The sequence below is a fragment of the Huiozyma naganishii genome, chromosome 13, assembly GCF_000348985.1.
Source record: "Huiozyma naganishii CBS 8797 chromosome 13, complete genome".
Lineage (NCBI taxonomy): Eukaryota > Fungi > Ascomycota > Saccharomycetes > Saccharomycetales > Saccharomycetaceae > Huiozyma > Huiozyma naganishii.
In genome coordinates, this window is record NC_035934.1 from 440,170 (window position 1) to 458,635 (window position 18,466).

General features: G+C 45.6%; 10 protein-coding genes across 10 annotated transcripts in view; 5 read left to right on the plus strand and 5 right to left on the minus strand.

Moving 5' to 3' along the window:
- CSM3 (Csm3p) overlaps positions 1 to 258 on the plus strand; it is a gene marked incomplete at both ends in the record, with an annotated part of 729 nt that extends 471 nt beyond the window's left edge. The window contains one exon of the mRNA XM_022611104.1: positions 1 to 258. This exon is cut by the window's left edge and continues 471 nt beyond it. Coding sequence (XP_022467334.1) covers positions 1 to 258 — 258 coding nt within the window.
- Positions 259 to 377: 119 nt separating this feature from the next.
- On the minus strand, positions 378 to 869 carry KNAG0M02380 (glutathione peroxidase; the record flags this gene model as incomplete). Its single annotated transcript, XM_022611105.1, has 1 exon — positions 378 to 869. The coding sequence occupies one exon, from the start codon at positions 867 to 869 to the stop codon at positions 378 to 380; it is 492 nt and encodes a 163-aa protein (XP_022467335.1).
- Positions 870 to 1,015: 146 nt separating this feature from the next.
- IRC24 (sepiapterin reductase family protein IRC24) lies at positions 1,016 to 1,783 on the plus strand (the record flags this gene model as incomplete). The annotated part of the gene is made up of 1 exon (XM_022611106.1): positions 1,016 to 1,783. One exon carries the CDS (start codon positions 1,016 to 1,018, stop codon positions 1,781 to 1,783), a length of 768 nt encoding a protein of 255 aa, XP_022467336.1.
- Positions 1,784 to 1,966: 183 nt separating this feature from the next.
- LYS1 (saccharopine dehydrogenase (NAD+, L-lysine-forming)) lies at positions 1,967 to 3,085 on the plus strand (the record flags this gene model as incomplete). The annotated part of the gene is made up of 1 exon (XM_022611108.1): positions 1,967 to 3,085. The coding sequence occupies one exon, from the start codon at positions 1,967 to 1,969 to the stop codon at positions 3,083 to 3,085; it is 1,119 nt and encodes a 372-aa protein (XP_022467337.1).
- Positions 3,086 to 3,160: 75 nt separating this feature from the next.
- On the minus strand, positions 3,161 to 6,613 carry MGA2 (Mga2p; the record flags this gene model as incomplete). The annotated part of the gene is made up of 1 exon (XM_022611109.1): positions 3,161 to 6,613. One exon carries the CDS (start codon positions 6,611 to 6,613, stop codon positions 3,161 to 3,163), a length of 3,453 nt encoding a protein of 1,150 aa, XP_022467338.1.
- A 560-nt stretch (positions 6,614 to 7,173) lies between these two features.
- Positions 7,174 to 8,250, plus strand: YVH1 (tyrosine protein phosphatase YVH1; the record flags this gene model as incomplete). Its single annotated transcript, XM_022611110.1, has 1 exon — positions 7,174 to 8,250. The coding sequence occupies one exon, from the start codon at positions 7,174 to 7,176 to the stop codon at positions 8,248 to 8,250; it is 1,077 nt and encodes a 358-aa protein (XP_022467339.1).
- An 88-nt stretch (positions 8,251 to 8,338) lies between these two features.
- MND2 (Mnd2p) lies at positions 8,339 to 8,932 on the minus strand (the record flags this gene model as incomplete). Its single annotated transcript, XM_022611111.1, has 1 exon — positions 8,339 to 8,932. One exon carries the CDS (start codon positions 8,930 to 8,932, stop codon positions 8,339 to 8,341), a length of 594 nt encoding a protein of 197 aa, XP_022467340.1.
- Positions 8,933 to 9,105: 173 nt separating this feature from the next.
- Positions 9,106 to 14,208, minus strand: URB1 (Urb1p; the record flags this gene model as incomplete). Its single annotated transcript, XM_022611112.1, has 1 exon — positions 9,106 to 14,208. One exon carries the CDS (start codon positions 14,206 to 14,208, stop codon positions 9,106 to 9,108), a length of 5,103 nt encoding a protein of 1,700 aa, XP_022467341.1.
- Positions 14,209 to 14,521: 313 nt separating this feature from the next.
- INA22 (Ina22p) lies at positions 14,522 to 15,259 on the plus strand (the record flags this gene model as incomplete). Its single annotated transcript, XM_022611113.1, has 1 exon — positions 14,522 to 15,259. The coding sequence occupies one exon, from the start codon at positions 14,522 to 14,524 to the stop codon at positions 15,257 to 15,259; it is 738 nt and encodes a 245-aa protein (XP_022467342.1).
- Positions 15,260 to 15,409: 150 nt separating this feature from the next.
- DAL81 (Dal81p) lies at positions 15,410 to 18,358 on the minus strand (the record flags this gene model as incomplete). The annotated part of the gene is made up of 1 exon (XM_022611114.1): positions 15,410 to 18,358. The coding sequence occupies one exon, from the start codon at positions 18,356 to 18,358 to the stop codon at positions 15,410 to 15,412; it is 2,949 nt and encodes a 982-aa protein (XP_022467343.1).
- Between the last annotated feature and the right edge of the window lie 108 nt (positions 18,359 to 18,466).

Below are 18,466 nucleotides of genomic sequence, written 5' to 3' on the forward strand. Positions count from 1 at the left end.
CAGCCCAACCCGCTGTTCGTTCAAGCACAAGACGAAGAAGATTCTGACGAGGAGGTGTACACACTGTCGAACAAGACTCCGAGAGTGGATCCTGTGGCCCCACCGGCCCCACTTGCCCCAACACAAGAGGACGAAGTCCTAGCCCTCGAAAGGGAAATGCTCAATACCACTGACAGAACCGTCCCTGAGAACCCGCAGGGGAACGACCTCGAAGAAGATGAGGACGCTCTGCAAGAGATGCGCGAACTAGGGTACTGACCCTCGCATGTATCATTCCATGTCCCTTTGCTGTAGGCGATGTATACGTGTACACTGCTTACATAGAATATTTACAACCGTTAGAACGGCACCACCACCACCACCACGGGCCCACCGGGTCATCGCTTCTCAAGCAACGCTCGCAGGTCCCTCTCGTACACTGCCATCGTATCCTTCGACCCGTACCGAAACTGTACGACCCCAGCTCTATCGACGACGAACTTCTCGAAGTTCCACTTGACACCTTTGAAACCCAGGGCGTTGCCCCGCTGAGACTTCAAGTACTTGTACACCGGGTCCTCCCTGGGTCCATTGACGTTGATCTTGCTCAGGATGGGGAACGTCACGCCGAACTTGTCCCTCGTGAACGCGACGATCTCCTCCATCGTGCCCGGTTCCTGGTTCCCGAACTGGTTGCAGGGGAACCCCAAAACGACAAGCCCCTCCTGAGAGTACCGCTCGTGTAACTGCTGCAACTCAGAGTACTGCGGCGTGTACCCGCACCGCGAGGCAACGTTCACGATGAGCACTACTTTCCCGGCGAGCGTGTCGCCAAAGAGGAACCGCGACCCGTCCGCTCGCACCGCTGACAATTCGTAGAAAGCAGACATGGGACACTCACTGAACAGCTGACCAACTGGACCTCTGAACAACCATTAGGCTCCCGGTGCACCTGTTTTATTGAATGAAGTTAATATTAAACAGAGACGAAAGTCCACACTGCAAGGACCCTTAGAGGAAAGGGACCCAAAGAGCGATGGCTGGACGCGTTGTAGTGGTTACAGGAGCCTCGCGGGGCATTGGGAGAGCCGTCGTTGGGGAGTTGCTTGCCCTGGGCGACGATGTCGTCGTCGTGGGGGTCGCGAGAGACGCCGCGCAATTGCAAGAGGTGCAAGACGAGTACGGGGCAAGCAAGTTCCAGTACCTCGCTGGGGACGTTGCAGACGTGGCTTTGCATGACTCGCTGAAGACGTTCCTCACTGAGAGGTACTCCCGGCTGGACGGGCTCGTTGCCAACGCGGGAATGCTCGAACCAGTCGCACCCTTGGACCAGTTCCTGGACGCTGGTTCCTCCTGGGAGAGACACTTCTCCCTGAACGTGTTCTCCGTCGTGTCCCTCGTCGCAAGACTGCTGCCCCTGTTGAAACAGGCCCGTGGGAACATCGTTGCCGTGAGCAGTGGCGCTAGCGTGAAACCGTACGCCGGCTGGGCCTGCTATTGTGCCTCGAAGGCCGCACTGAACAGTTACACGCGGTCAATCGCCTCCGAGGTGCCCGAAGTGCGCGCCATCGCCGTCGCACCGGGTGTGGTCGCTACACAGATGCAGCAGCACATCAGAGAGACCCTGGGACCCCAGGGAATGCCCGCTGCGGCACTCAAACGGTTCACCGACCTCCACACGGACGGTCTCCTGTTGGACCCGCACGTCCCGGGGCGCACCATCGCAAGACTGGCCCTCGAGGGCATCCCAGAGCAACTCAACGGCGAGTACATCCGTCACGACGACCAGCAACTGCACCAGTAGCTGGTCCCTCGGCCTTGTGGCCTTGTCGATATTCCGGTGGAATTTTAGTGAGTCACAGAGCAACAGCGACGGGTGCCCTCGAGAAGTATAAAAGGGCATCGCACCGGGCCCATTGAGCAGCTTCGGTCTCGTTGTACTTGCCAATGTCGTGGGGCTAAGACTGTATACAACACTCCCGCAGCCATGTCCGTTACGTTGCACTTGAGAGCCGAGACGAAGCCACTGGAGGCACGCGCTGCTTTGACGCCGACAACGGTCAAGAAACTGCTCCAGAAGGGGTTCGAGGTGTACGTCGAGGACTCGCCGCAGTCGATCTTCAACACGGAGGAGTACCGTCGTGCTGGGGCGAAGATTGTCCCCGCTGGGTCGTGGATTTCAGCACCAAGGGACAGAGTCATCGTTGGGTTGAAGGAGATGCCAGAGGAGGACAGGTTCCCCCTAGTGCACGAACATATCCAGTTTGCTCACTGTTACAAGAACCAGGAGGGGTGGAAGGACGTCCTGCAGAGGTTCGTCAACGGGAACGGTGTTCTGTACGATTTGGAATTTCTAGTGGACGACAGTGGGAGAAGAGTCGCCGCGTTCGGGTTCTACGCTGGGTTCGCCGGTGCCGCGTTGGGGGTCATCGATTGGGCGTTCAAACAGACACACTCCGATGGGGAAGACCTTCCAGGGGTGACGCCGTACCCGAACGAAACTGCTCTCATCAAAGACGTTAAAAAGGACCTTGACATAGCGTTGAAGAAGGGTGCCAAGAAACCCACAGTGCTCATTATAGGTGCTAAAGGGAGGTGTGGATCTGGGGCAGTCCAGTTGTTGCAGAAAGTCGGGATCCCAGATGAGAATATCTTGAAATGGGATATCGCTGAGACCTCCAAGGGTGGGCCCTTCAAAGAGATCGCACAGGCAGATATCTTTATTAACTGCATATACCTCTCACAACCAATCCCACCGTTCATCAACTACGATCTGTTGAACAGGAACGACAGAAGACTCAGAACCGTCGTAGACGTCTCTGCGGATACAACAAACCCACATAACCCGATCCCCATCTACGACGTCGCAACAGTTTTCGATAATCCAACGGTAAGAGTACCGACAACTGAAGGACCAAAACTGTCAGTGGTCTCGATCGACCATCTACCGTCCTTACTCCCCAGAGAAGCCTCCGAATTTTACTCAGAGGACCTCCTGCCCTCGTTGGAACAACTGCCAAACAGGTACACTGCGCCAGTATGGACAAGAGCAGAACAACTGTACAATAGACACTGTGCCCGCGCTTACAGAGCGTCCAAGTTTTAGATACCGTGCTCTAGATTATGTGATATTCCTCCCTCAAATACGTACATGATATATAATTACGAAAATGATTATTGTTCAACTGACAATCAGGTCATTCAAGATCCCCGACGTTTGTAAATTTGTGAACCCATCCATGAACATCGTCCTCATCCTTTGGTTGCCCAACAGAATCTTACCCAACCATAGTCTCAAATAATGACTGATAAAATTGTTCGCCTTGTTGACAACGTCAGTCTCATTCCTACTGAAAGTAATCCAGAGCACCCATGTGGATAGAACCAACATCAGAGGGATCCAAAAAAATAGTAACATCTTGTCGTTTTGTAAATCTTGTCTGTTATTCTGGAAGAATAGATGGAATCTGTTTTGAACGCTCTCCTCCTCATCCTCCGACGACGTGTGCATATCAGAGGATAGAGGCCGCGTAGCCGTAGTCCCCACAGCAGTTTCTTCAACGGGCTTTACCGTTTCACCCGCTACAGGACGTGGGAACAAGTCGTCATATTTGGGCAGATCATCATTGATTCTATTCAACATCCTACTCCACAGAGACGTTTCGTTTGTATTGGGGATAGATTCTTCAAAATCACTGCCTTGACGGTCAGTAGCCAAATCTTCAGCAGAGCTTTTATCAGCTGGCTCGCCGTTAGGGGCAAGTGTACTGCGTTCCGCCTCCTCTGCTTGCTCGGAACTACCTTCAGATCTCACTGATGAGATTACGCTTTCCTCATAATTAGACGAAGTCATGTCATTGTTGTCCTCAAAGTCACATTCAGCCTCTTCTTCGTACTCAGAAGAGTCCATGTATACGATTGAGGAAGGTGATGGGAAGGCACTGTTTGAAAACTCAGGTTTCTTCGTATGAGTGCCCTGTTCCGCATCGTTCAAAGAGGTAACAGATTTTTCATCGAGCATGTTCGAATCAATACTTGATTGCGAAAGTTCTTTCCGAATCCCGGGAAGATCTCCTATCCCACCAGTATTGCGGCCCTTCCTCTCATCCAAGTAGTAATCGAATAAATCCAGCACATCATCTTGGATATTGTTTTGCAATTTATGGTTATTGATGTAAAGTTCTTTTGGTGTCATCCCATTACAGGCCTTCAACGAAACGCCAGCTTTGCAGCTTAATAGCAGTCTGATAATTTTAAAGCTACCACTGATGGCAGCAAAATGCAAAGGTGTAAAACCAAATGAGTCCTTCAACGCGATATTGACACCGCTTCTCACAAGAGTGGACGCCAAGTTAAAGTAACCCTTCAGAGATGCCAAATGAAGTAAAGTTCTACCGAGACTATCACACATCGAAAAATTGGAGGTGCTCTTGTTCAAAGACTTGATCACCTGCACAATCAACTGCTCATCGTCTGTAACAAGCTCCTTACTGTATTGATTCCCGCCATTTGGTGTCGTATTGTTATGCTGTTCCTGTGCAGACGGGCTTTTCGTGTCGTCATCCAAAATACGTTGCGCAATGTTCCTAGCATCCTCCAATTTCCCATTCATTTTCAACCCAACAATCTGTAATGCCAACTCAATCAATTGTCTATCAGTTTCATCGACGTACGTGAAGATTGCCTTTTTGCCGATATCGACCCCCATCTGCTGAAGTTCGCTCTGGTCCGGTTCGTTTGGGTCTGTGATCGTAACAAACACTTGACCTGCAGTGGCAGCAGGGGGTAAGTACGTCAGTATTGTTGTTTCGGACCAACACTGTGTGGAGAGGGCAATGTTCCCACCAAACTGAACAATTAAGCCCTGTTTGAATTTGGATCCCAGTAGCGTAATTTCGATACCACCGTTTATGGGCCCCCTTGAAGGAATCACTCTTTGGATCGATGGCTCCTCCAAAGTTATCTGATCGGAAGGTACGGTGGATTGCACACGTGCTGGGTTCCGAGGAGTGATATGAACGTTGCTGAAATCAGATGGATTATGCAGTGCATTTAAGCTTGTTCCAGATCTTGCCGATGTAAAATCATTGTGGCGAAGAGGTCTCTGCAGATTCATGCTGCTTCTTGTCCTCTTCGTGGGTCTTCCTGCAGATGGTGGATAATTGGACCTGTATTCACTTGCAAACGGTTCAGAACCCTCTTCGCTCATTGATGTAGGCGAAGGTATGATCCGAGACCGTACATTCCCCTGAATATTGTTTATAGTGGACGTTGGTGGACCAAATGCGGTACTTGGGGCAACCAGTGCGTTCGCTGATATTGGTATATCGTCTATCGTTGGAATTTCCCCGACGTCAAAATACTTGCTTGATGTTGTTGAATCGGAAACCGTGTCTCTATGTGTTGTGTTATTGACCGCGAAGGCGTAAACGTTTGCAGACGAGTTCTTAGTGGTGTCACCTGTCGACAGTAACGGCACGTTCTCTGCGGCGTTCGAGTTCCGACCATGCTGTTTCTTATCCGTGATCATAATCGGATCGGAGATGCTATGTGAGAGGACTGTGTTATCGGAGTCCTTCAAAACGAAGAACAGTCTAAACCCATCGTCTGATTTGTGGTGACGACAGTAGCAAACAATACGTGTAGTCAATTCAAGTTGCTTTGTGTTTGCGTCTGTCCTATGTATCACAGTGATCTGATTATTGTTGAAAATCACTGCTCTTCTACTGTCATTGTTGCACCAAAGCATGTTGTCACTGAGTCCCGATTTCCTCCTCGAGGCTCTCCTTTGTTCTCTCTTCACACACTTCATACACACCGAGATGTTCATATTCGTCTTCGCATCAAGTAAAAACGCGTCTACAAACAACAACTGGTCTTGGAACGATTTCGGGTACTCTCTGATACCTTTACTCAGGAAGAATTTGTCCCTAGTGATCGAGTCTGTCGGTAAATGAACCATGTATTTGTTCACTGGTGGCGTAATATCTATCAGCAATTGTAATTGGTTTTCGACTCTAGTGACCTGTGGTAACCCACGTATCCTCATACTATGCGGTAGTTTCCCGCTGTCTATCGCCAAATACTGTGCTGGATCTACGAAATGGGGCACTATTGGATCAGTACGACCGAAATTAATCGTGTTATCAACTAGAGTCTGAAACTTGTTCTCCATGAGCTGAGAGTCCCTCGTGTCGGTACTATCGGCGAGGGCATGTGAATCGTCCACATTCGCAGGTGAGACACCTCGAAGCGTCTGTGGCGGGCCCGAGTACACCCCCTCTGGGGTCATCAGACCGACCCCTGGCGGCGAACTGAACTGGTCCATTATCGGTGTATTCTCCGTCTTGGCAAAATGTTGAAAGAAGTCCGGCTCCTCCTCCTTGCCCAGCACGCAATTCGGGTCAAACGAGCCCACGTTCCCCACATTATCAACCCCAGCATGTGGGTCCCCCCCATGGAGCACGTACTGGTTGAAAATATTCGTCTCAAATTGCAACATGTCAATATCTCCATTCCCGGGCAACTGTGCATCCTCATTGGGCTTCTCAAACACGATCCCGTCGGGCCCCCCGTTCGCATCATCCTCAAACGAGTTTGCCATAAAATGTAACGCCTCTGTGTTCTCATCCATAACTGCTGAGGGTGCGCTGCAGTACTTGGCCAGCGTACCGGGGCAAGTTCAACCGCTCATCACCATCAAAGCCCATCGCAACCGTCCTCTTTAAAAGGCAGCGACTTTTTCCATTGAGAAATTTTGTTGAGTTTTGGCGGCGCGCGTCACGTGGCGGCACCAAGGTACCCGGGTGTCAACCTGGGCACTGTAGCACCTGGACTGAGTACTGTGACGATACATTGGTACCTGGTAGTAGCCTTAATGGCACTGGCAATTTTGGTTTTAATTCTGGGACCCATTTCCAATTGGTTTCTTAGCACCCAATATCGATCTCAGATTGGGCAATGCGTAGAGTTTACCTGGAGGAATTATCGTCTCTGGGTATATAGTAGCAGATCCATGGATCCTCTCCATAGACAGATTCTCGCCATTGCTGGGTACCTCGAAGCACCGTTGCGTTTCCCCCCGAACCCTCTTGCCCTTCCCATAAAGTGAAAAATTTCTCGATCAAAAATTTATTTGCGATGAGCTCGAAGCAGATGAGGTGATGAGTTGCAGAACACAGAAGACCCAGGGCAATGAGTGACTCGGAGGACGTGAACCGTGTTCTAGGTGGGATCTACATTGGCAACGTACAGCCAATTGTGGACCATGTGCCTCTAATGGTGCAATATAACATCTCGCACATCTTGTCCGTGATGCCATTCAACGTCATCCCAGAATACCTTGTGAGGAAAAGTTACGTCTTGAAAAACGTCCCCGTGAACGATTCCCCCACGGAGGACATTCTGAAATACTTCAATGAGACAAACAAGTTCATCGACGAGTGTCTATTCCCAAACGAAATCGAGTACGACCCAAGGAAAGTGGACTTCAAGAAGAAACCGCAGAAGGGTGCCGTGTACGTGCATTGCCAGGCGGGGATGTCCCGGTCCGCAGCGTTCGTCATTGCATACCTGATGTACCGCTATGGGCTATCCTTGAAATTGGCATACCACGCTGTGAAGAGGAAAAGATCCGTTATACAGCCAAATAAAGGTTTCATGGAACAACTTGTCATCTTTGGCGAAATGGGGGGACAGTACGTCGACTCACAAAACAAAAGATACAAACAATGGAAACTGACGAACTCAATTGCGGAAGACCCCTCCGGTGGGAATATCCTGTCCGATGACGCCCTTTACAAGGATTCAGAACAGGAGGAACAGGATTTGTCTAAGATGACCACTGAACAACTAGCTGATGTAACCTCTGTTAGGTGTAAGAAGTGCAGACAGAGACTAGCCCTATCCACCAGTTTCATCAAACACACCCCACCCAGCAAAGAATCTTCTGAGGGTCACTTCATCAGAAGGGCTGGGTACGGTAAAAGGATCATTGACATTCAAGAGTCGCAATCTCATTGCTCCCATTTCTTCATGGAACCCTTGAATTGGATGAAACCAGAACTGCAGGGGAAACAGGAACTCGAGGGTAAGTTTCTTTGCCCTAATTGTGACTTCAAAGTTGGTGGTTACAACTGGAAGGGATCCCGTTGTAGCTGTGGGAAATGGGTTATCCCCGCAATCCACTTGCTATCGAATAAAGTGGACCAGTTCCCATTGGCTCAAAGAGAACTACCAAATATCGTGCATTTCGAAACAACTTCTCCATAAGTGATTAGCACATCAATTGCATCTAATACCCTGAATGTAGTTATATGTATAACCTTGTATCATACCTCATATAAAAATAATCGTCTCATCATTGTATCCAGTCGCTACCAAAATCGTTGACCTCAGATACTTCTCCCTCGTTCGACTGTATCGAATTCCATGTCTCAGGTTCCTGTATCATATTAGAGTCACTCCCACCTTGGTCAGTGTACCTCCATTGATCGTCCTCGGAATGGATGCGCGTATTGGCCATTCGATTTTCGTTCCTCTGCAACATCGACTCGTGGAAATCAAATGCAGGGCTGTGGACAGCACCGTTACTTCTTTCAAAGAGGGACTTGCCCGTGAATGTATTAGCATTCAGTCCAATAGGTCGGAAATACTGCGAGCCAAGACTCTTGGTAGCATCTAACTTAGCTTTCCTCTGATCAATCACCATCTTCGTCTCCGTAAACGTGCCCCTTGCAAAATACGGTATTACATGAGCAGCAGAGTAAGCAGAAAGTGGCGGATTAAGATACACGCTCTCTCTCAATTCAAGCACATCCTCTCTCGATGCTTGCTTCCTCGTTGCATCAATAGCGGGTATTGGAGAGGCGGAGCCATTGTGTGAATTGATCTCAATAATATCTCTTTTTATCTCCTGAAAAATGGGGAGATCATCAAACATAGTCCCGTCCATTGTATCCAAACTTCAATGCCTGTAGCTTGTAGTACACCTCACTTCTACTCTGTTTGGTCATCACACGTTCCACCGTTTCTTCCTTAAAGTAACAATTAAAAATAAAAATGGCTGTATGTCGTTTCATATTGAGTAGTAGTATACAGATGAAGTAGATAAAATATGCTATAGACTTATTGAATGGAGGAGCCACAGAACCTCTTGGCAATATTACTAGAGTCGTTTTCCGTCCAATCTCTCAATCTCTTTCGAGAATTGACAATTTCTGTATAACCTGCCAAAAGTTCTTTCGTGTTCAACAGCTTTTCTTCTAGGATGCACTTAAATTTCTGGTTTCTTGGGTTCTTATCATTCTTGACCAGACGGGACTCTGCTTGGGACAGCCGATCCTTGTCGGAAATAAAGCTCATTTCCAAATTAGAGATACCGCCAAATCTCGTTATCAAGGTTGGACCACCATTCTCGATCCGTTGGCATCTATATATGATCTGATTGATGAGAGAGACTAACCTTGCATTCAGGTACGGTACTTGCAACAAGTTAAGTAACCAGTCAACGAAACCTTTACTTTTCAACAAGTTCAGGTCATCCTCGCATTTTATGCTCGATTCGAAGGTCTCTAACAACCAAGACAATTGCCTGTAATAAACTTCGTAGTCGGCATCTGAGTGCTTAGGGGATATTAATTCTTGGAACAGAGGAATGTCATTAGGTCTCACCAGGGGACCGCTCAGAATCCAACGGAACGCCTTTTCGTATAGTGGATCAGCTGGCTGAGTCAATAACTCAGTCACTGCAGTGACAAAAAACCACATTAAGGGTGTGACTTTGTGCTGATAAACATCCTTATTCGACTCCATTTGATCGTGGGTAAACAGAATTTTTTTCAACAGTATTCTGAAGATGTTCCCGTCTTTGAACTGAAGATTCGCATCCAAGGATTTCAATGCCTCGGATAGCATGATCAATGCAACTTTTACAGTTTGAGCATCCTTGTCACCCAAAGAACAAATTATTACGTGAAGCAATTTCGCTTGGACCAGGTTTTTCACATTAAGAGAATGTGTGATTTCATTATCTTCGCCCTTAGAATAATTGACTAACTCCTTATTGTGCGGGATTATCAACATCAGAAATAATGGATCGTAGACAGGTTTATTATTCGTTGTTTTCAGAGTAACCTCAGAATTGTCAAAGAACGCGGAGTATTTGTCCCAAATTTCAATATTTGTATTAGCTTCTGCAAGTCTCGGAGGCTTACGGCGATCGATAACATAATTCCGAATAGAATTCTCGATATAGTCCTCCCTCAATGTCAATATGAAACCCTCTTTTTCCTGCGTCAAAAGCTTCACATCTTCATTAAAATCTAACGTTTCGTCCCCGTTTCCTAGCACGTCCCAGGTGTAAACCATGTTCGTCCAAGAAACAGAGTTTTCGGACTCAATAGCTTCCAGAATTTGGAAGAGGATTTTATCACTCGCTGATATTGTTCCCGAGTAGTACGAAAGTATTTTTGACTGTATGATGCTCGTGGAACAAGCATGAGGATCCATGCGAAATAAGGTGGCCAAGCATACTACTATTAGGTACGTCAAGTAACGACCAGAACAGTTCTTGTTGATTAGAGCAGCTTCGTTGTTTAGCATCAACTGAATCATCTTTTCGCAGTGAGTTCTACTCTTGTTCCCCTTCAATGTTAATAGCAATGCATACTTCATTACCCTTTCGTCATTGATCCAGTGACTCCCAAAAATAACCTCCAATTGAGAATTTATAATATTGTGATTTACGACATCCCAGACGTCGATTGTACAAATTAGCCGCTCAAATGCGCATAATACCTTGGAAAGAGCATCAGATAGTTGAGCTCTCTCGGAAAATATTTTGGTGACGTATAGGGCCATTTTATTCAACCATTTGATGGTACAATCCGTCTCAAAGTTCCCCACTTTTGCAACTAATTCAATAACGTTGGCACAAAATTTGTGATTGTACTCTGTAATCGCATATTTCAGAACATTTTCGAGCTGATCAGCCAAAAGTACATCTGTATTAACAATAAGCAAAGATAGAAACCGCTGAAAATCTTTCTCTTTTAGCTCTCTGTATTTGTTCAAACAATCATCTAATACAGTTTGTATGAATTTTCCAACACTTGAATCAATCTCCTTCTTCTCGGAAATACCGCTGGCAACAGTAATTAAGATCTCATCATTGGTGATTTTTTTAAGGTAGTCATTGACGTGAACAAAGCTGAAATATTTGGAGTCCAGGTAGGCCTCTAAGACGGGAAGGTAATTAGCGTCGCTCAATATTTTGGATAGAAACACAGCCTGGCTGAAGTTTGCAACTTGGCCATTCGTAATCAAGCTTAAAGTAATGGAGGTAGAACCAGAATCACCAAAAGACAGGTATTCCTGAACAAATGCAAAATCCACAAGGAGCTCTTTGTCATTGGCCACTCTCGAAAGTAAAACCCCAATAAGTTTGGCAGAAAAAGGTAAGCCCTTTTCTAACAGATTTAGTGCACGTTGTGGAGTTAAAAACTCAACAACTAGACCCAAGAAATCGAGGTAGGTATCATCCAACATCTTTGCAGGTGTATTGGCAAGCCATTCAAGCAAGAAGCTTTCCAACTCTGTTTTTTCATAATTGATTGATTCTCTGAAAATAAGAAGTAACTGTTGGGTAGCGAAGATGATCTTTCCTTCGGTATCTTTATTTGATGCTGTTGATATCATGCAAAAGAATCGTTTGTATATCTGAGGTGTTATCAGTTTGTAGGAGACATTGGTTAAAACATATCTTGCAATTTGTTCAAAGAGGGCAAGTATCACTCCTTGGAAATCTTTATTGCTCTTGATTTGATCATCGTTTGTGATTGAGAGAATCCTGAATATGCCACCTGCCACGTCCAAGTCATTAATTGGTAGCCTTGAAACTGTCTTCATTTCGCTATAAGGCAGAAGTGTAATATAATAGAAAAAGGACATTTCAACATTTTGTGACATCAAAAATTTCTCTTCATTCAACGTTTTCAAATTTGTTTCGTTGGATGAGAAGTCCAAATATCTATCAAGGAGATCGAAGGGTATATCATCTAGGCAGTTACCAGCAACATCTTTTAGACAACTAGGTGCCTCGCCAGAAATACCCAAAGATCTCAAATAAATGCACAGCCACTTTGCCGCCAAAGTATAACGGATTGTGTTACTCTTTTCAACAAACTTCCATTGTTCCATCAGTGCCATTATGAAAGGTGATATGTTTCCATATGATTCTGCCAACGTGACATACTTGTAAGGAGTTTTTATGCAACGCGCGATCGACTGATCAAGTAAGTTCCAGATTGGATTCAACGAGGCTGGCTCTTGGTTTGACTCTTTAGAGACACACTGTAGACTGGATATCAGTGTCATTATTGGAGAAGCCAACAAATCATTTTTAAATATAACGGACCCGTGCAATAATCCATCGAACAATTTGGAAATTTTATTGGACACCACCGTGTTTGTGTTGCTAGACGATGCCAGTTTCAATAGAGATGTGAAAAGTGAGTTTCTGCCGTCAAGCGAATTCCACCACTTCGTTTGAGTATTATTGTACTCCTGGTACTGCAAGAAACTATCCAGTATAGCCAAGTCAATGCCTGAGAACGAGCTTTCTTCCATGATGTCCACATATATGTTAGAGGAAGGCAATGTCACCGAGAAGAAGTTTGGGAAACACCGACCATAGTATTCCATAGTCAAAGTCAATGAAAGAGCAATGACTTTGTTACTCTTGTTGGTGGTATACACTTGGTTCAACGTTGTGATGATTGTCTGTAGATCCGGAATGTTGGTAAGGAATGGATTATTGATCGTTGATTTAGCAGAGCTCCAGCCTTTTCTTTCATAAAGATCGAGCACGAGTTCGAGTTTTTTGAACGTAAAAACGAGCAGCTGGCATGCCATCTGTTTAATCAAAATTGAATCGCTTTGTAAAGCCTTCGTCAAAGACGCCTTGGACAATGATGAAGGTATTATACTTTCGAGAACTAGCATAGGAGATGGGGTCATATCCGTTTCAGCATTTTCCATGAATGATGGAATTGGCAGATTAATAATTCTCCCCAGCAATAAAGTCATACCAAACCAATACGAGGTGATTCTTGGTGAGTGAGATCCAAGTGAGGTTAGGTATGCACAATATGGCGCGACTAATTCGGGAGTATGTTTCAAAAATTTGACCACAGTCGATGACTGTAAGTCATCTTCCCACGGTTTGAACAGTCTCAATGCATTGAATAGAACTTTGTTGTATATCTTAAATTCTCTTTGATTGACCATAATAGGTACGGATGTATTCATACCAGCTATTGGAGACTCGTCAAACCACACACAATAATCTGGGAAAGTGACAGAGGACTCGCTGTCAAAACCGTAAGCAACAAAAAAATCGTTAACTTTGGTCACCAAATTCTTATCACCTGAGTAGTAAAATGTGTGGATTTTAGTCAATGCAAGCTCATTCAAGATCTTTATCTTCGACGTTCTTTTCAAAATTTTCTCTTGCAAAATACTTTCAATGAACATGGAGATGGTGCTTATCATAATTTCCGTAGAATCGACTTTGTCCATGTACTTGAACCAGGCACCCATTATCTTATAGTTGTCCGAGAGTAGGTCCTTACGAAGGAGAGATGGGGTCTTTTTAACCAAGGTAATCCAAAATTCTATGAATGATAACCGTAACGGTTTATGCTTACTTTCTTTCTTTTCCAGTTCACTTTTAGAAGGTGTCAGAATCCTTGGTAAAACAGGCAGCGAAAAATCAAAGAAAGCCAGAAAATCTTCCACATACTTAGAATCCTCATACAAAATCATACTCTTCATAAGGTACAGTATCGGATTCGTTATCTGACCTCGACAATTGTTCAACCCTCGGTATAGCACCTTTGAATAATCTGTCAAAATTAGTTTGATCAAATTCCCACCATGCGCGACAGTACCTGGGTTACCTTCCAAAGTCCGTAGTGTCTTCATTAATGTGATCGTAGATTTACTAAACATTGCATGGTTATTGACCTGCGCATAGTATGACCATGCTTGAACGATCTGGCTCAGAAACCCCTTTTGGCAAAACTCTATAAGAGGTTTATAGTTATCCGTATCCTGCAGCTTCGTAACAATGACTTCTAGCCTCTCGAAGACACTTGTATCCAATGACTGCTGCGAGTACTTGTCCTTCCGTTTTTCACGGTCCGATGCGACCGCATTTTTATCAGTCATACTGAACAGAGGGAAACAGTACAGTTCACCAAAAAAAAGGGAATATAAAGGCGCTACAATCCCAAGTGTTCACAGAGGATCACAATTGAATCAAACACAAACGAAACTACCCCAAACTTAAGCGAATAACACACCTAACACTAGGAGCCATTAAGCGATGAGATGACCATTTCCAAATAAAAAAAATTTTCAATATCTTCAATTTTGGCTCACGTGAACAAGAACTTTGATCTTCAAGAGATGCCTCTCTCCTTCGTGGTAAAGGGTTCGCGTCGTTGCGGTCTCGAAACAGCCAGTGGTACCGCTTCCGAGAATGTTACGATGTGTTGGAGGATGGGGGAGGAATTTGGGCCGGTCAGGGGTTCTGTTGCGCACTGATGGTGGCCCATTCAGGGGATTTACGAGGAATATTGGGCAAGTGACTACCGATCTCGAGAACATCGGTCCAAAGGATCAGCCCAAGGGTAAACCCCCAGCTAGTAAAGTGGATCGGTCGCTGCTCAAGACGGTCGTATGGGTTGTTATATTTGGTTCTATCTTGACACACGTTGTCGATAAGGAGAAACAAGTCGAGGATATGGAGAGGAGGTATAATTTAAAGATTCAGATATTGGAGAACCTGATATCCAGGGCTAAGACTGGCGAGTCTGTCAACACTACAGAGGAACTAAAACTTGTCAATAAGCTCTTTGTAAAGGATAAATCTTTGAGCGTAGAGGAGGTGAAGGGAGAACTCGAAAGATCAAAACTTCCTCAAGACGACCATAGCGCAGAGGTTCAAAATGAGGAGTCCCTCGAGGATATTTGGAACGATATCTTAAGGGATATAAATAGTGAGCCGAGAGAAACTTCCAAGAAACAGTCAAATAAGACTAGACAGCCTACTACGCAACCAGATATAATTAAGGATAGAGCACTACTGGCCGAGATAGCACAGAAGGAGGAGGAGTACGTTAGTTATTCACCCACCTTTGACAAACATACAATAGTGGAAGATCCCGGAAGCTTCGCCAAAGCTGCAAAGGATACAAATGTAAACAAATTCTTATAAATAGGTGTTATCATCTTAATAATGAAATGCTCGTTGTATTAAATATTACATATGAAGAATGAATTAGTGTAAACAATCGAATGTGAGGTTTTATCTGGCCTTCCCCATCCTTTTTCTTTGCTCTCTTTCCGATCAAGGCTGCCGATATTATCAATTATTTGTGTTGGCATCGAAATCTCCGTCTTGAGGATATATCTCGTCCTTTTCGCTTCCGTCTGGTCTTTCTGTGTTGGTGGTGCTCTTCACTAAGGGGCTCTTTCCTGCAACATTTCGAGGCGTCATTGTAGTACCACTCTTATCTCTAAAATCGAAATTGTTCGTACTTTCATTTCTTGGAGTGTTATTGCTGCTTGATATTTGGCTTCGTTGGTTCGGAGAATAGTGGAGGTATGGTGTGGCCTGTGCACTGGTCACAGATCGCGTGTCCTCCTCTCTATCCACCGTATACGTGGGACCGTTCACTGCATCACCTGGAGTCACATTTAAGTTCCCCTGTGTTGGCGTCTTGGTCGCAGAATGAGGTGACATTTGATTTATCGGGCCACTAACATTTTGGTGCGGACTACGGTCTGGGAGCGAGTTTAAGGGTGAATTTGATTGCAGATTGGACATGCTCTGTAATACATCTGTTGCAACATTACTCCGCGGTTGACCAGTTAATGGTGAGGCAGATCCTTGATCTGTAATCGCTGGGGAGGCACTTGGATACGAGTTTAACATTTGTTGTTGTGCCCTAAACATCTGCGAACGCGATTTTGGTGGTACAAAGTCTTGTGGTAACTCATCCGTTAACAAACCTGGGATCTGAGCCAACAGCATGTGCATGTTTTCCAAGGCATTCCTCAATTTCTCAAAAGATTTGTAGCCAACTTTCAGTATCCATATGTAATTTCTCAGTAGGTCTCTGAAAACCAGAGCCTCATCTTTGTTTCCTGACGTGACATACAATAGGGTGGCAAAAGTACCGATCAACATGAAATTCCCCGTAGAATTCGGGTACCAGAAGGAATTGACATGTTCACTTTTCAAATCTCTCACAAACTCGATAGCGGCAACTAACCTTGTCTTTGCCGCTGTTCGACAAACCTGAACCAACTCTCTCGGGGTCGAGGCATCCAAAGTCGATATTATTTTCCGGTGTAGAGTAATCTCGGCAGCAAAATACGAGAGCGTCAAAGTAGCATTTGCATTGAATTTTTTGGGCGAGAACTTACCCATCGAAAGTTGCTGCGGCAATGAATGGTACCATTCTCTCAATTTGAGTTGGAGTGGCTTTGCCAGTTTCAGGACCTGCTCAATACTTGTGTTGACGTGGATTGCCCCCTGGGTATAGAATGTGTCCATTATTTCCCCCACGATGATGCTCAGGGCAACCATTTGTTGAAACATTAAGGTGCCGTTCTTGTAGTCTTCTGCTGTTTGATTCATATCGAACATTGAGAGACCCGAAGTCATCGAGTTTGATGGTTGCAGGCTGGAAGCAAGCTCAATAGTGGGTGATTTCGTTGGGAAGTCATCTCGCTTCAATACATTAACCATCCAGTTTCTACCAAGTATCAGGTGGGAATGCCTGCCCTCTACCATGGCGGTCCATTTGTCTTGTGCCCACACAGCCCATGCTAATCTTTTCCTCAGATCTTTCTCCCATTTTGGCAACTTCCATTTCTGACAATCTACCCCGAGGCCCAATTCCTCGGACAGTGCTACCAGATTCGAGCATAGTACCCAGTTATCTGGGCTCTCGCTCCTGCATTGAAGTAAAAGCAATCCTGTCTGCACCATACTTAATTTTGGTCTGCTTATTCTGTTGAAGAATGTCTTGAAGGCAATATCGTTCAGCTTCTCAACAATCAAGGGTTTCGTAAAGCCAATTAGTTTTGGGTGAAAATCCCACCATTGTAAAGCAAGGGAATATATGCATGCCAGAAGTGGTGCTGTCAGTTCCCGATACGATCTGTTATATTTTTCTAGAAACACCCTCTCGTGCAGTATTGGGAAGTAAGGATGAATCAGTTGGAAGAATATTTCTATAAGGATTCTACCATGTGGATAAACCAGTCTCTCCACCGCGTCCACCTCTTGTTCCTGTGATATGTACATGCTTTCATCAAAATCGTCCCTCAGCAAGAACGTCACGTTCGGTGCAACTTTCCGCAAAGACATTGATTTTGCTATTTGTATCTGGTCCATCGTGTTTAACTTTGCGTGGTTCAATATATTTGCATCGTAAAAGGAGGTCGCTCCAACGTAAAAGGACGATCTTGGATATTGCGTCATTTGTTGGGGCAAAGGATTTCGTTGTGACTGGTTGTTATCTTGTTGTGATTGTATTGCAGGCGTGTACCTTTCGTTTTGCGGTGGCACTGCCATTGTAGGTGTTTCGTTCGTCGGCGAGCCTTTTTCGAACCCTCTGTTGGTTTGACCTGGCGACATCGAGTTGTACAACGTTTGCAAGAAATTCGAGTACTGTTGGTTTTTTCCCTGATCGTCGCTGTTGTCGCCTCCAGATGGGTTCCCCTTCTTACGTTTCTGTTGTGATTGTGTTCTTTGTGGTTTAGAGTCGTTGGTATTTGGTCTCTCCCTTTTCCCTAGCGGCAGTTTTCCATTACTGAGGGAACAGGATAATCTTTTAGTCTCACATTCAAGACATACACCCAAATCAGGAACAAACACGCACTTCGTACCGTTTTCCACACAATTCAGGCACGCAGTAGGCTCACTGCTAGACCGAATCTCCTCATTACCTGTTGTACGCGGGTCACTGTCCTCGGGGGCAGACTTGTCTACCATCTGTTGGTAGTGTTGCAACAGCATATCCAGATTCTCTCTCATATTGGTGTTCCCCGCAGTGGACTTCTCCACAGAGTCACCTCCAGTGTTATCCGGGTTGTGCTCCCTTGCAAGGTTCTGGATCAAAGCACTATAGTTGTCAGCAAAATTCAATAGTTCATTGTTAGGATTTGCCTCTTTATCGGTGGGTTCCCCAGTGTACCCTACAGCTCCCGCAGCCGCCTGCTGCTGCTGTGCTCCCTGGAGCTCATCGCCCGCAGAATGCGATCCGGATCCCTCACCCCATTGGTTGCTCAAATCTTTACTCATGAAACAATCAATTGAAGTGGGATAGTAACAGTATCACTCACACAAACGGTACCCGTTCGAATCTGGTCCAGGGAAAGACAAGCAGGTATAGATATCAAGCAGAAAGCA